A 16,986-nucleotide genomic window follows, 5' to 3' on the forward strand; every position below is an offset into this window, starting at 1 on the left:
CAACTCCGATGGACAGATCAGGCCCAACTCACGCCTCCCCAAACAGATCCTTTACTCCCAGATGAAGGAAGGTCAGGGAGCCCCTGGTGGGCAAAGGAAACACTTCAAAGGTAACATGAAAATCAGCCTGAGGAAATTCATCATTACATCTAAAAACTGGGAAGATATTGCACTCAGTAGACACATGTGGAGGAAATCTGTTCAAGAGGGAGCTGTGCTACATAAGAGCGACCTCTGCCGTGCTGCACAGAAGAAGTGGCAGCTGTGAAAGGAGAGACTGAACAAGCAAAAAGACCCAAACATGGCCACCGCTTACTCCTGGCCACACTGGATCCCGGATCAGCCTCTACAGGCACCTGAGGACCCACCAATACCCAACCTCTTACAAGAGCATCAGACTCGAGTTGCGGGATTGCACTATACAGAAGGGTGTCTCCTTTAATTTCACAGCCAACAAAATTAATACCTTTATCAAGATTTAAGATATTTTACTGTCATTCTTCAGCACACAAGTGTAAAGAAGAACAAAATGATTGTTACTCTGGATCTGATGCAGCACAAAAAAAAACAAAATAAGCATACAGAACACAATAAATATAAATATAAAAGGATTTATAAACACAATGTAATGCATGTGGCTGTAGGTTAGTGACTGTGTCAGCATAGATATGAGGTGTGGAGTGTAAGTGTAAAGTGGCAATGCACTAGGGGAGAATAAAGGGAGATGAGGAGCTGTGGAGAGGTGTAGCTGATGTGAATGTAGTGGCAGGTGGGATGGGTTAATGGGTGGAGGTGTTGTTCAGCCTGATGGCTTGGGGGAAGTATGTTTCTAAGTTGGTGGTCCTGCTGTGGACGCTCTGTAGCCTCTTCCCTGATGAGAGTAGGCTGAACAGTCCATGGTCAGGGTGAATGGGGTAGGTGCTTTAGTTCCTTAGAGATGAACTTGATTCAAAATTGCTGAAGCTTGTTCAAGAGAAGAGGCAAACACACACAAACAGAGAAAACCTGCAGATGCTGGAAAAGTCCAAGGCAAGCACACACAAAATGCAGGAGGAACTCAGCAGATCAGGCAGCATCCATGGAAGTGAATAAACAGACAATGTTTTGGACTGAGACCCTTCATCAGGATTGGAAAGAAAGAAGTTAAGAGTTTCATTTCCATCATATCACTAACTTCCATGACTCAAACCTGACTTTGGTATTGACTTGCTAATCTGATTAGGTGGAATTTACTCGCCTATTTTAACTGTCTGCTGTACTGGCCAATCCCCACGAGACTTCAAAAACCTCAAAGTTTTGACAAGTCTCAATGTATTAGAAACAGCTTCTTCCCCTCTGCCATCAGATTTCTGAATGGACACAAACAACCTCACTATTTTTGCTCTCTTTTTGCACTAATTTGATTTTTAAAATATATTTATCATCATAATTTATAGCCTTTTAATGTATTACATTGTACTGATGCTGTAAAATAACAAATTTCATGACACATGTCAATGATATTAAACCTGATTCTGATTCTGATTCAGACTAACTGTTTCAGGCTCGGTCATGGGTTTAAGCCCGAATGTAAGACACAGTATTGGCTGGAGTCAGTGGAAGGCAAGACAGAGCATAGCAGCTGCAACCTTTCAGGCACAATGTTAAACTTTGCCACACTACTATCTCAAGTGAATATTTAATGGCAATATACAAAGAGGAACAGGAGAGTCTCTCTTTCAATTAGCATCATTAAGATAAATGAACTAGTTAATTGTCTTTCTTTTTCAATCTTTTTATTAATTTCAAAATATAGAAACAAAACATAGCAATAATACAGATAATATGAGATGTATTGTTACATTTAAAAAAAGAGTAATTGCAAAACCAAATAGTGGAAATTACCAAAACTCCCATACATGTAGAACTGATCACGGATAATATAAAGCAAAAAAAAAGAAAAAAGACAAAAAAAAGAAAAAAAAAACCCATCCCAAAAGAAAAAAAAACTAAACTAAACTAAAAGACTTGGGCAAAACTAACAACTTAAAAATGGAAAAGAAGAAAACCTCAGCGTCGACGCCTCCATTCCCCTCCAACAACAGTACAGAGAAATAAAACCAGTTTGGAAATGATCAAATTACATCAAATGAAAATGCTGAATAAATGGCCTCCAAATTTTTTCAAACTTAATACAAGGGTCATAAACTGCACTTCTAATTTTCTCCAAATTCAGACACACCATAGTTTGTGAAAACCAATGAAATACTGTAGGAGGGTTGATCTCTTTCCAATTCAACAAGATGGACCGAACTAGTTAATTGTCATACTGTCCTTCTGGGTCTTGCTGTATCTGAATGGCTACTTGGTTTCCCTGCCTTATAATACTGACTGTACCCAGAAAGCTTCTGATTGTCTGTACAGGAAGCAATGGGAAAAGGATAAATTATCTGGGCCTCAGTAGCTAATAAAGTGGCCACTGTCCATGTTCCTCGTCTTCTGCTGATGTAGACCATCCACTTCGAGGTTCAACATGTTGTACGTTCAGAGATGCTCAGCTGCACATCACTGTTGTAACATGGGGGTTATTTGAGTCACTGTCACCTTTCTGTCAGCTTGAACCAATCTGGCCATTCTCCTCTGACCTCTCTCATTAACAAAGTGTTTCTGCCCACAGAACTGCCGCTCACTGGATGCTTTTTAAAAATTTTTTCACACCATTCTCTGTAAACTCTAGAGACGGTTGTGCATGAAAATCTCAGGAGATCAGCAGTTTCTGAGATACTCAAAGCACCCCATATGGCACCAACAATCATTCCATGGTCCTGATGAAGGGCCTTGGATTGAACATCAAGTGTACTGTACTCTTTTCCATAGATGCTGAGTTCCTCCAGCATTTTGTGTGTGTTGCTTGGATTTCCGGCATCTACGGATTTTCTCGTTTGTGATTCTATGGTCAAAGTTACTTAGATCACATTTGCTCCCCATTCTGATGTTTAGTCCGAAGAACAACGAACCTCTTGACTATGTCTGCATGCTTTTATGCATTGAGTTGCTGCCACATGTTTGACCGACTAGATAATTGCATTAATTTGCAGGTGTACCTTATGAAGTGATCACTGAATGCAGATTTCAATTCCCCAATTTTTTGAAAAAAACTACAAACATCCTCCTTAAATACCTGATCTAGTCTGCTGAACGGTCAGGGGCAGAGAAGTCCAGATATTCACCACTGTTTGTGGGAAGAAATTCTAAAGCACATCTTTTGTTTTAAATGACTGCTCCCTTATCCTGTAACTATGTTGACACATTTGAGTCTTATAAGTGAACATCTATCCTGTTATGCCCAACGAGGAACTTATATGCACAAGAGATCCTGCAGATGCTGGAAATCCAGAGTAGCACATACAAAATGCTGGAGGAGCTCAGCAGATCAGGCAGCATCAACGGAAAGGAATAAACAGTCGATGTTTTGGGCTGAAATCCTTTGAGAGGACTGGAAAGGAAGGGTGAAGAAGCCAGAAGAAGTTGTGGGGAGGGGGAGGGAATGAGTACAAGCTCAAAGGTGATAGATGAAGCCAGATGGTGTGGGAGTCGGTGCGCTCCACTGAAGGTGGTGTTGCATGGCATCCAAACTGGAGTCGATGTTGCCCCCCAGTGTTCGCTCAGCAGAAGACAAGCTGTATTGTGTTCGATTGCAGATTGCTGCAACGTTCATGGACTCAGGATTTTACTGTATTTTACTGATATCTTATATATGCTTGCTATCTTATGTGTGCTCTATGTGCTTTGTGCTGTGTATGACTATTGGTACTGTGTTTTCACCTTGGCCCTGGAATAATGGTGTTTCATTAGCTGTATTCATGGGTATTCATGATGTATATTGTATACATTTCTCTGACATTAAATGTACCTATTGAACCTATTCATGTATGGTTGAAAGATAATTAAACCTGAACTTAGAACTTAGACACAAACACAAATCACAGCTCACAACAGAAGTAAATGATGTCAGGCAGTCAAAACAACTGACAGGCACAAAGGTAAAAGTAAAATGTTTTGACTAGATGGCGTCTGCATTCAGCAGGCTAACGGTTTGTTAAAAATGAGCTCCCAACTTCCATTCTGGGTTTAATGTTATAATTTGTAACAGTGTTGTAACTTGAGACACTGACAATGTAAATACGTTGAAGCTCTCAAATGTTTCAAAATAAAGGTTGTGGTACATTTATTATTTAGAAAATTTATGGATTATATTCATTAACATATAATTAATTATGGGGTATTTCACAATTATATTTACATAGATTTAAAAATTATACTAAAAGAAAATTCCAGCTGCCGTACACCCACGTAGCTTAGTGGGAACGTTGCCTGAAATACATGTAGTACTCAGAACAGTTTGCATATTTCACCTTGCAGCCACATCTTCTACAGGAAGGACTCTGTAATTACCAGGCATACTGTTCCCATACTCCCTTTCCTACTTTAATGATGCTCCTTAAAGCTACATCTCTGAAAGACTTTGGTCACCCTGTCAGGTAACGATCAAAACCACTGGCATTGGGTTGGGGTTCATATTAAGAGGCTGGTCTGACATGATGAGCTAATTACGTAAAGGACTTGTACTGCACTTTGTGTTCAGTTTTTTTGGAGTTCAGTTAGTGAATTGCTTCATTTATTTCTAAACATAAACCGCCTCCACTGTCTTATTTGTGAAAACCCACAACCCATGTCAATATCTCATTACATGGTGGAGTGTCAGATTTTATTTGATGGTGCTTCTGGAACATTTTACTATATTAACACTCTTACATAAACAAGTTGGAAAGATGAGGGGGGTGGAGAAGCAGACAACCGGCCCACATTATTTTTCTTTACCAGGAAAATTTTAGAAGCTCAGTCCATTACATTCAAGATGGAGACACGAGAGACTCAAATACTGGAATCTGGAACTCATTGAGACGTGGAGCATCTGACCTGTTGAGCTCCTCCATCACTTTGCTTGTTGCCCCAATCCTTTCAAGTTTAAGTCAATCTGACTGACTTACCATTGTCCCCTCCTTTCTTTGGTGCTTTGGTAGTTGTCATGCTCCTGGGAGGTTTAGTTGTTGTTTGCTTGTCTGTAGGGGTGTCAAAGTCCAACAGATCTTTGAGATCAAAATCCCCTGGAAGAAAATATATGTAAGTCAACAATTAAACTAGAACAGTGGGAAAAGAATGTTCTCACAAGTCAAACATATTAGGAATACATCAATGGATGTATCCTTTTAGAATGCAGATAAGGAGGAATTTCTTTAGCCACGAATGGTGAATCTGAGAAGTTTGCTGTCACAGGCAACTGTGGAGGCCAAGTCATTGGGTATTTTAAAGGCAGAGGTGGATAGACTCTTAAGTTAGTCAGGGCATGAAGGGATACAGGGAGAAGGCAGGAGATTGGGGTTGAGAGGAAAATGGATCAGCCATGATGGGCCAAATGGCCTAATTCTGCTCCTATATCTTATGGTCTCATGATGGATTTCTGAAACGTAGTCTGGAAATTATTTATGACCGGATTTCACAGAATATATCCATGTAGTTCTTGTCAGCATTATCAAACAAAAAATGAGGTTGATTTATATAAAGGTGACCTTACACAGGAATTCAAAGGCCACAAAAATATTAGAGAGGAGCCAGATCAGAGAGACAATTGCAAACAAAAATGAGAAAAGTAGTATGTTTGGTCCTTTATTATGAAATCAGCAAAGACAGATAATCTTATAGTGGTAACAAAACAACAAAACTAAATTAGTGAAATAGCGAAATGATTGATTATTGTTCAAATTAGCTAAATTAGTGAAGATTGTAAATATATGGTCAGTAATAATAACAGGGTTGTCGTGGTGGAAGATTTTAATTTCCCAAATATCGATTGGCATTTCCCTAAAGCAAGGGGTTTTGTAAGCTTTTCTTCTCTTCTTGACTAGATTTTCAACAGCCTTTGTGCACCACGGTTCCTGTACCCTACCATCCTTTCCGTCTCATTGGAATGTACTTATGCAGAACGCCACGCAAATATCCCCTGAACATTTACCACATTTCTGCCATACATTTCCCTGAGAACATCTGTTCCCAATTTATGCTTCCAAGTTCTTGTCTGATAGCCTCATATTTCCCTTTACTCCAGTTAAACACTTTCCTAACTTGTCTGTTCCTATCTCTCTCCAATGTTTGTTAGGTGTATTCAGGAAGGTTTCCTGACACAATATGTAGATAAGATGATGAGAGGCATTGATCACGGGGATAGTCAGGGGCTTTTCCCCATGTTCAGCACAGCTTTGTGGGCCGAAGGGCCTGTATTGTGCTGTAGGTTTTCTATGTTTCTAAGCCTACAAGAGGAGAAGCTGTACTTGATTTGGTATTGGGAAATGAACCTGGTCAGGTGTCAGGTCTCTCAGTGGGACAGCATTTTGGAGATAGTGATCACAATTCTATCTCCTTTACCACAGCATTGGAGAGAAATAGGAACAGACAAGTTAGGAAAGTGTTTAATTTGAGTAAAGGGAAATATGACGCTATTAGTCAAGAACTTGGAAGCATAAATTGGGAACAGATGTTCTCAGGGAAATGTATGGCAGAAATGTGGCAAATGTTCAGGGGATATTTGCATGGCATTCTGCATAAGTACATTCCAGTGAGACAGGGGAATGGATGGTAGGGTACAGGAACCATGGTGTACAAAGGCTCTTGAAAATCTAGTCAAGAAGGAAAGAAAAGCTCACAAAAGCTTCAAAAAACTAGGTAATGATAGAGATCTAGAAGATTATAAGGTTAGCAGGAAGGAGCTTAAGAATGAAATTAGGAGAGCCAGAAGGGACCATGAGAAGGCCGTGGTGGGCAGGATTAAGGAAAACCTTAAGGCATTCTATAAGTATGTGAAGAGCAAGAGGATAAGATGTGAGAGAATAAGATCAATCAAGTGTGACAGTGGAAAAGTGTGTATGGAATCGGAGGAGATAACAGAGGTACTTAATGAATACTTTGTTTCAGCATTCACTACGGAAAAGGATCTTGGCGATTGTAGGGATGACTTACCGCGGATTGAAAAGCTTGAGCATATAGACATTAAGAAGGAGGATGTGCTGGAGCTTTTGGAAAGCATCAAGTTGGATAAGTTGCAGATGTACCCCAGGCTACTGTTGGAGGTGAGGGAGGAGATTGCTGAGCCTCTGGCAATGATCTTTGCATCATCAATGGGGACAGGAGAGGTTCTGGAAGATTGGACGTTTGCAGATGTTATTCCCTTATTTAAGAAAGGGAGTAAAGATAGCCCAGGAAATTTTAGACCAGTGAGTCTTACTTCAGTGGTTGGTAGGTTAATGGAAAAGATCCTGAGAGGCAGGATTTATGAATATTTGGAGAGGCATAATATGATTAGGAATAGTCAGCATGGCTTTGTCAAAGGCAAGTCGTGCCTTCCAAGCCTGTTTGAACTTTTTTGAGGATGTGACTAAACACATTGATGAATGTAGAGCAGTAGATGTAGTGTATATGGATTTCAGCAAAGCATTTGATAAGGTACCCCATGCAAGGCTTATTGAGAAAGTAAGGAGGTATGGGATCCAAGGGGACCTTGCTTTGTGGATCCAGAACTGGCTTGCCCACAGAAGGCAAAGAGTGGTTGTAGACAGGTCATATTCTGCATGGAGGTTGGTGACCAGCAGTGTGCCTCAGAGTTCTGTTGTAGGACCCCTTCTCTTCGTGACTTTTATAAATGACCTGGATGAGGAAGTGGAGGGATGGGTTAGTAAATTTACTGATGACACAAAGGTTGGTGGTGTTGTAGATAGTGTGGAGGTGCCAGCGGGACATTGATAGGATGCAATACTGGGCTGAGAAGTGGCAGATGGAGTTCAACCCAGATAAGTGTGAGGTGGATCATTTTGGTAGGTCAAATATAATGGCAGGAGATAGCATTAATGGTAAGACTCTTGGCAGTGTGGAGGATCAGAGGGATCTTGGGGTCTGAGTCCATAGGACACTCAAAGCTGCTGCGCAGATTGACTCTGTGGTTAAGAAGGCATACGGTGCATTGGCCTTCATCAATCGTGGGATTGAGTTTAAGAGCCAAGAGGTAATGTTACAGCTATATAGGACCTTGGTCAGACCCCACTTGGAGTAATGTGCTCAGTTCTGGTCACCTCACTACAGGAAGGATGTGGAAACTATAGAAAGGGTGCAGAGGAGATTTACAAAGATGTTGCCTGGATTGGGGAGCATGCCTTATGAGAATAGGTTGAGTGAACTCGGCCTTTTCTCCTTGGAACGACGGAGGGTGAGAGGTGACCTGACAGAGGTGTATAAGATGATGAGAGGCATTGATCATGTGGAGAGTCAGGGGCTTTTTCCCAGGGTTGAAATGGTTAACAAGAGAGGGCACAGTTTTAAGGTGCTTGGAAGTAAATACAGAGGAGACGTCAGGGTACGTTTTTTACACAGAGAGTGGTGAGTGTGTGGAATGGGCTGCTGGCGATGGTGGTGGAGCCGGATACGATAGGGTCTTTTAACAGACTCCTGGATAGGTACATGAAGCTTAGAAAAATTGATGAATTTGGGTAACCCTAGGCAATTTCTAAAATAAGTACATGTTCGGTTTGGCATCGTGGGCTGAAGGGCCTGTATTGTGCTGTAGGTTTTCTATGTTGCCGTGTTTCTATTCCTTGTGGCTTTACCACTTACTGTACAAGTCCTATGCTAGTCAAACAACTGGCTCTTCTCTCGACTGAAAGCGATTTGTCAATCCCGACCTCCTTACTTAGCTGACCAAGATCCCCCCTGTAATTTTTGATAACTTTGTTCATGTTCTTTTAGGCTTGACTGTTCCAGCAGTGGAACAGTTAAAGTAACATTGCAGGCTTAGCTAAGTATGTGCTGAGCAAAAGGTAGAATTTTATAGATGTACTCAATCTTAGAGTGGAAGTGAGATATGAGTCCCTCGATAATTTGGAGTTAAATCCATATCTACGGCACTAAAGCCAACTCTCCAAAAGTATTCAGTTGGTTATATAATTCGAGGAATTACATTCAAGAAATTAGGAGCGATGCTATGACAGCTCGGGGCTTTGGGGTTTGGAGTTCAATTCCAACATCCTCTGTATGTTCTTCCCATGAGTGCATGAGTTTCCTTTGGGTGCTCCAGTTTCCTCCTACATTCCAAAGATGTAATGGTTAGTAAGTTAATTGTCATTTTCTTGAAAGTGTACCTTTAATTCCCAAGTTTCAATGTTGAGCAATCTTGGTAACAACTGTAGTTATCCTGAACAAGCTGTTTTCCAATCGAAGCCCAAAGGTCAACTGGAAGTCTGGAAGTCGAGGCCTGGTGGCCAGAGTCCTGGGTCTGTGAGTCCACTATGGAAGTCAAAGGCCCAAAGTCTGTGAGCCGAAGTCCACTGGAGGTTGGAGGCCGACAACGGCCTGTCCTGGGGTCAGAGGACTGTGTGTGGGTGTGGGGGTGGTAGGAGGGAGGAACAGAACTTGTTTTGCTGTTGTTGTTTTGTGGACGTTCTATGTTGGCTCAGGAATGTGTGGCAACACTTGTGGCCTGTCCCAATACATCGGTAAACTGTGTTGACTGTTAGCACAAATGATACAATCCACTTTATGTGTAAATATACATGAGATAAATAAATGAATCTGATCTGGTCAGTTCTGAACTGACCTTTCTTTCTACAGATGATCTACCTCAAACTACTAAATCTCCTCATAAATCCACAAGGTCATCCAAACCCACCAAAACCGCCAAAGAATTGGTCACTTTCTTCATGACCTTTTCTTTAGATGGTAAAGCAGTGACAAAATGACTTTGGATAACATGGTCCCTCAATTCAGAGGACTGAAAAGTGACCAACTTCAGGCCATGGCCCTCAAAAGTGCTACAATCTCTTATAACCATAAGACCATAAGATATAGGAGCAGAATTAGGCCATTCAGCCCATTGAGTCTGCTCTGCCATTTCACAATGGCTGATCTCAGATCCCACTCAACTTCATACACCTGGCTTCTCACCATATCCTTTGATGTCCTGATCAATCAGGAAACTATCAACTTCCGCTTTAAATATACCCCAGACGCTTCAGTCTGTGGCAGATTCACTACTCTCAAGATAAAAAATTCCTCCTTATCTCTGATCTAAAAAGTTTCCCCTCAATTTTGAGGCTGTGCCCTCTAGGTCTGGGTACCTCCACTATAGGAAACATCCTCTCCATATCCACTCTATCTAGTCCTTTCAACATTCAGTAGGTTTCAATGAGATCCCCCCCGCATTCTTCTGAATTCCAGTGAGTACAGGCCCAAAGCTGCCAAATGCTCCTCATATGTTAACCCCTTCATTGCCGGAATAATCCTCATGAACCACACAGACTCTCTGGGACATCTGTCCTTCAACTCTTCATTCCCAAATTTAATCGCTCTGCCTCCAAAACCTTTGTCAGTTCTGTCTTCAGCTGCCAAGGCCCTGGAAATACAGCACCAAGGCACACACATTGGTCCCTCAACAAGTTATCCCCATGGCAAATCTTCCTCCATCACACTAAGCCACTTAGTGGAGATCAGCTTGGTGTAGGATGCAGTGAACAAGTCCAAAATGCATTGAAGTAAACCAGAGCAAACAGTGGCAATCACATCACGTAAACTGCAAATCAATCAACAAAATGAAAAAGATAATCTTCATCAAAATAAAAGACTGATATTCATAGGCACTATTAATATTCATTGAGAAATCAATGAAAGAAAATAATTCAAGCCCAGCCTGCAATATGGTTATACCTTTGCAACATGTGAGTTCTGGTTTAAGTCATTAATTTTAAGTATTACAAGTTTATTAGTGTCTCCAGTGAACTTTCTCCACAAAAATGTGAAATGAGATGGCTTCACTGCATGTCCAATTACCGCTACTATCACATGTATCACTGCATGTCCAATTACCGCTACCATCACATGTATCACTGCATGTCCAATTACCGCTACCATCACATGTATCACTGCATGTCCAATTACCGCTACCATCACATGTATCACTGCATGTCCAATTACCGCTACCATCACATGTATCACTGCATGTCCAATTACCGCTACCATCACATGTATCACTGCATGTCCAATTACCGCTACCATCACATGTATCACTGCATGTCCAATTACCGCTACCATCACATGTATCACTGCAATCTGTAAACCCTGGCAGGGATGGAAGGAATAGCTGAAGCGACAGGACTGAAGGCAATTACCTCAGTTACTGAAACAACCTGAGCTCAATCCATTCATCTGATAGTCTTTATCTCCTCCATTCCATGCTTCATTCTCAACCAAAGGTGGCCATGCCTTCAGCTATCCAGGACATACCCTAAACATCCCTCCCTAAATCTCCTCCACCTGGGCACATTTCAGCCCTCCTTTAATGTGAATTCACCTTTCTGATCCTGTTTCTCCCTCACACTTGGTACCTCTCTCTGTGAGAAGACTTGGGATACTTTTTCCACAGATAGTGACAGTGCATCATCATCATCATTATGTGCCCTGTTGTATGACATAGGTGACCATGATTATTCTTGGCAAGTTTATCTGCAGAAGTGGTTTGCCATTGCCTCTTCTTTACAAGACAGTGACCTCAGCCATTATCAATACTCTTCAGAGATTGTCTGCCTGGCATCAGAGGTCGCATGACCAAGACTTGTGATATGTACTAGCTACTCATATGGCCATCCACCACCTGCTCCCATGGCTTCACATGGCCCTGATTTTTTTTTTGTGGGGGGCTAAGCAAGTGCTACACTTTGCTTAAGGGTAACCTGCAGGCTAGTGGAGGGAAGGAGTGTCTTACACCTCCTTTGGCAGAGATATATTGCTAACCGGCCACCCACTGAATATACCTGTGAAATATTATCCTTGCGCCAGGCCAAATGGGCTTAAATGAACAACATTACCCAATATATATATTTTAATGTGCAATCTAATTGAAATCACTGGATAAATTTGACATCCAGCCATGTGTCTCTAGGAATGGTGACATTGTTCAAATTGGTTCTACATGTTCTGAGTTCTCTGCCCCCCAAGGAGATTGTGCCTCACGTTGTACCTCAAGGCCACTGTCCTGTACTAACCACCAAGTCTGCACCATGTCTTTGGAGTCATCACCTTCTGGGTGAACAAACTTGTCTTCATCTCTGTCACACTCTGGTTAACGAAATTCCTCACCTCTAGTTTAAAGAGACATACTTCTAGTTTGTGGTTTTACCCTCAGGTCCAAAAGTCTCCCACTATTGGAAACAGCCTTTCCATGTCTTCCCCCTCCAGCCTTTCAAAGGCCTGCCAAACTTTGAACTGCTGTATCTTGCACGTTTCTGCACAGTTCACAACTGGTCAGAGAGACAGTCTGAAACACCAGAGCCAAATTTTATCTAAAAGATAGAGAAGTACTGGTCACAGTCGGTGTGGGAACACAAAGTGTTCTATTTGCTTATACTGCGCTGTTCCTTATGAGGGCTCTGGGGGTTAACCTTGCCAGTCTGGTTGAGAAAACATGTTTTATTCCTAAACCGCTTTTGTGATTGGAGAGCTAAGAGCTGAAGTGGGGTGGAAAAGTTCCACACCCAAGTGGTAACATGCCCCATTCCAGCAGGTAGTAAAACACCATCTAAAAATCATCTTGTAACTTAAATGAAACCCATATCAGAAGCTTGAGATCGATCCTTTCCCATCTGTGTTCAGGCTGCTCATTATCTGAGCCTACACCATTGAGCCAATTATTCTAATCCTTAAACAGTTGGAGCTTGCACTGATTGGAAATCTTCTTATGTTTTTGACCTCTACGTATGCTACACTTCGTCACCGTGTATTGCTGATGGCTTCCCAGGAGTAGGTCCAGCTATAGTACTAAATATGTGACATCTTTTTTGTACTGAGTTAATGCCCCTAAGAGGCAACTTGTTAGAAATATCAACAAAAAATATCCCTCTACAGATGCCTAGTTCTTCCAGTATTCTATTTTTTTTTGTTCCCAATACCAGCATCTGTAGTCTCTTTTATCTTCAATAACACAGACCATTTAGACGGATTAACTAGTTTTGGGAATACAGTCCCTGTGTAATTCTACGTAAAATGTTCATTCCAAATAACAATGCACAGACATTAGACTGTAAGACCATAAGACATAGGAGCAGAATTAGGCCATTTGGCCCATTGAGTCTGCTCTGCTATACCATGGCTGATTTATTATCCCTCTCAACCCCATTCTCTTGGCCTTCTCCCTGTAATCTCTGACACTCTGACTAATGAAGAACTTATCACCCTCCTCTTTAAATATATCCAATAACCTGGCTTTCACAGCCATCCGTGACAATGAATTTCACAGATTCACCACCCTCTTGCTTAAGAAAGCTCTCCTCATCTCTGTTCTAAAGGGACATCTTTGTATTCTGAGGCTGTGATCTGTAGTCCTAGACTGCCCCTCTATTGGAAACATTCTCTGCATGTCTGCATTAATACGGCAGAAGCTTGAAATCTGATACAGAAACAGAAGATGTTGGAATTTCTTGACTGATCAGTCAGGGGCTGTGTAGACTGAATAAGCATTAACAGTTGAAAGCTCAGTCTTGTTTCCAGGGAGGAGGTGCTAAAAACAAGAGGGCATAGGTTTAAGATCAAAGGTGAAAGGGACATCAGGGGTAGCCTCTTCTCACATATGCCCATTAACCTGTCTTGGTCCAACCACACTGGTGTCACAGCATCACCTTTACTTCCTCAGGAGACTAAATAAATCTGCATGTCCCTGTCTACTCTTACCTACAAATTTCTATCGATGCACCATAGAAAGCATTCTGTCTGGATGCACACAGTTTGGTATGGGCAACTGCTCACCATACAGAGTTGTGGACACAGCTCAGCACGTCACTGGAACCAGCCTCCCCTCTATGGGCTCTGCCTGTACTTCCCACTGCTTCAGTAATGCAACCAGCCGAACCCCCCCAAACATTCTCTCTTTACCCCTCTCTCATTAATAATAGACATCCGTTAGTCTCATGAGACCACAGATTTGCACCTTGGAAGGTTTCCAGGGCGCAGGCCTGGGCAAGGTTGTATGGAAGACAGGCAGTTGCCCATGCTGCAAGTCTTCCCTCTCCACGCCACCGATGTTGTCCAAGGGAAGGGCATTAGGACCCATACAGCTTGGCACCGGTGTCGTCACAGAGCAATGTGTGGTTAAGCGCCTTGCTCAAGGACACAACACGCTGCCTCAGTCAAGGCTCGAACTAGTGACCTTCAGATCGCTAGATGAACGCCTTAACCACTTGGCCACGTGCCAACACATTAGACCGAAGATATAAAAGTCTGAAAGCACGCATCACCAAATTCAGGGGCAGCTTCTATCCCGCTATTATCAGGCTCCTGAATGGACCTGTTGTACAACGAGATGGACTCTTAACCTCACAATCTACCTTGTTATGATCTTGCACTCTATTGTTCAAAGGACTTTCTCTGTCGTTCTTATACTTCTTTCTGTATTGTTATTGTCTGCCTTATTGCATTGAGTCAAGATGTGATCTGTATGAACAGTATACATTACAAGCTTTTCACTGTATCTTGGTACAGATAATAATAAAGAAATACCAATTCCAAAGGGTGGTGCACATTTGAAATGAGCGGAGTATTTTGAAATTATGGTTGAGGCACACACTAACACATCGAAATGAATGTTGGAGAATATCAAACCAAAGTGAGGGAAGACCTGAAACTGCAGAAATGTGTTTTTTTGAGAAGCAAAATTAAAATACTGTATCATGGAAGGACAGAGTAACAGATGAGGAAGTGTTGCAAAAAGCCTGAATAAAAAGAGACCTGATATCATCAATCATGAAACAGCAGCTGGAATTTCTGGGACATGTACTGAGGAAAGAGAAGCTTGAACATCTTGCATACTGATGGAAGAAAAGGTCCCGGTCAACAGTGCAGGACATTCAAGAGTTATATCAAGGGGATGGACAGGCAAAAATTTTGAAGAGCTTATTAGAAGTTCTCAGATGGAAGACCATGATTGCTCAGGTCACAGGACATGGCACATAATGATGATGGTGGTGGCAGGCATGTTAGCAACATTTAACTTTAATAAGTAGATGGATAGAAAAGGTTCTTAAATTTATAAGTGGATAGATAGGACAGGTTTCAAGGGCTATGGGCCAAACACAGGCAGTAGAGTGCAATACATTAAAAAATTACTATCTATAATAGAATAAATTAATGCATCGATCTGGGAAGACAGGGTGACGGGGAAGAAAAGCAAGGCAAACATAATGCTAAGACAGTAATATCGACAGTTAACTTTCTCACAAGAAATTAATTAACCCCTTGGCTTTTTTGATCCTGGCTACAGAAGATGACGAGAGTCTGAGGCTGGAGAAAATGAGTTGTGTTATTATTGAGGATGATCCTAAAGTTGTTCTGAAAATTGACAGAGGAGAAGGAAGTACAGAATCCGAATCAGGTTTATTATCACTGACCTGTGTCATGGAACTTCTTGTTTTGTGGCAGCAAAAAGGGAACAAGAATAGGTAGTGTTTATGGGTTCAAATGTGGGTGGTTTTCCCTTTTATTAGCAACCAGTAGAAATGCCAGCGAGATTAGACCATAAGACAATAAGACACAGGAGCAGAATTAGGCCAATTAGCCCATCAGATCTGCTCTGCCATTCCATCACGGCTGATTTATTATCCCTCTCAGCCCCATTCTCCTGTCTTCTCCCCGGAACCTTTGACACCATTACTAATCAGGAGCCTATCAACCTCTGCTTTAAATATACCCAATGACCTGGCCTCCACAACTGTCTGTTGCATGAATTCCACAGATTCACCACCCTCTGGCTAAAGAAATTCCTCTTCATTACTTGGAGTCTTCTACCAGACTCATAGAAAAGTAAAATGGAAGACACCTGCAGTCTGCAACCAAACCTACAGACGTTATTAGATAACTGATACTTAAAAATCAATACCAGAAGCACATTTCATGCAACGGTGACAGGCACAGATAGATAGCCAGCACCTTTTCTGCAGGTGTAGTGGTATCAGCACCGGGCTTCCGTATCTTGCCAGGAAAACCCTATGGTCAACTACACTATCCACAGGGTCGCCGTGAGCCGACAGCGACTCGACGGCACTCAGCAACAACAATGACCATTACCAGAGGACATCCATTTAAGGTGAGTGGAGGAAAGTTTAGGATAGATGTTAGAGGTAGGTTTTCTACATAGAAAGTGGTTGGTACCTGAAGCACATTGCTGGGGTTGGTGGGAGAGAGGCATCAGAGGCATTGAAAGGACTCTTAAATAGCACATGGATGTAAGAAAAATGAAGTGTTATCGGCTGTGTAGGAACGAAGAGTAACAATAATAATATAAAATAAATAAGCAATAAATAATAACTTTATTTACATAGCACCTTTCATGCAGGCTCAAAGTGCTTTACATAGATTGTAAAGATAAATAAATATAGTCATAAAAATACAAGACAAAATTAAAAATCATAAGTGATGACAAGCATGATATAGAATAGAATGTAATTGAATAAAAACATAACCAACAAATACAAACTGTAATTCTATATAGGTAGGTCAAACTTAAAAAGTAGGCTTTTAGAATATTGAGAACAAGTTGTAGTGTCCTTAAAAATGAGTCCAGAGATTATCCATAGGATGGGGAACAGGTAGGTCAGTGAAGCTGAGTGAAGTTATCCCTCCTGGTTCAAGAGCTTGATGGTTGATTAGATTAGATTATGAGGACACGCAGTCCTCTTTTATTATCATTTAGCAATGCAGGCATTAAGAAATGACACAATATTCCTCTGGTGTGATATCACAGAAACACAGGACAGACCAAGACTGAAAAACTGACAAAAACCACATAATTATAACATATAGTTACAACAGTGCAAGCAATAGCGTAATTTGATGAAGAACAGACCATGAGCATGGTAAAAAAAAGTT

General features: G+C 41.5%; 1 protein-coding gene across 10 annotated transcripts in view; it reads right to left on the reverse strand.

The window, feature by feature from the left end:
• LOC140204351 (CD99 antigen-like protein 2) overlaps window positions 1-16,986 on the reverse strand; it is a 269,749-nt gene that overhangs the window by 98,656 nt on the left and 154,107 nt on the right. For all 10 annotated transcript variants that reach the window (XR_011887593.1, XR_011887594.1, XM_072271013.1 and 7 more), the window contains exon 4: window positions 5,031-5,147. Coding sequence is in view for 8 of the 10 variants with exons in the window: in XM_072271013.1 (XP_072127114.1) it covers window positions 5,031-5,147 (117 nt within the window). In the remaining 2 variants the exon portion in view is untranslated. The remainder of the gene's footprint in view (window positions 1-5,030; window positions 5,148-16,986) is intronic.

This window comes from Mobula birostris, chromosome 10 (assembly GCF_030028105.1).
Source record: "Mobula birostris isolate sMobBir1 chromosome 10, sMobBir1.hap1, whole genome shotgun sequence".
Classification (NCBI taxonomy): domain Eukaryota; kingdom Metazoa; phylum Chordata; class Chondrichthyes; order Myliobatiformes; family Myliobatidae; genus Mobula; species Mobula birostris.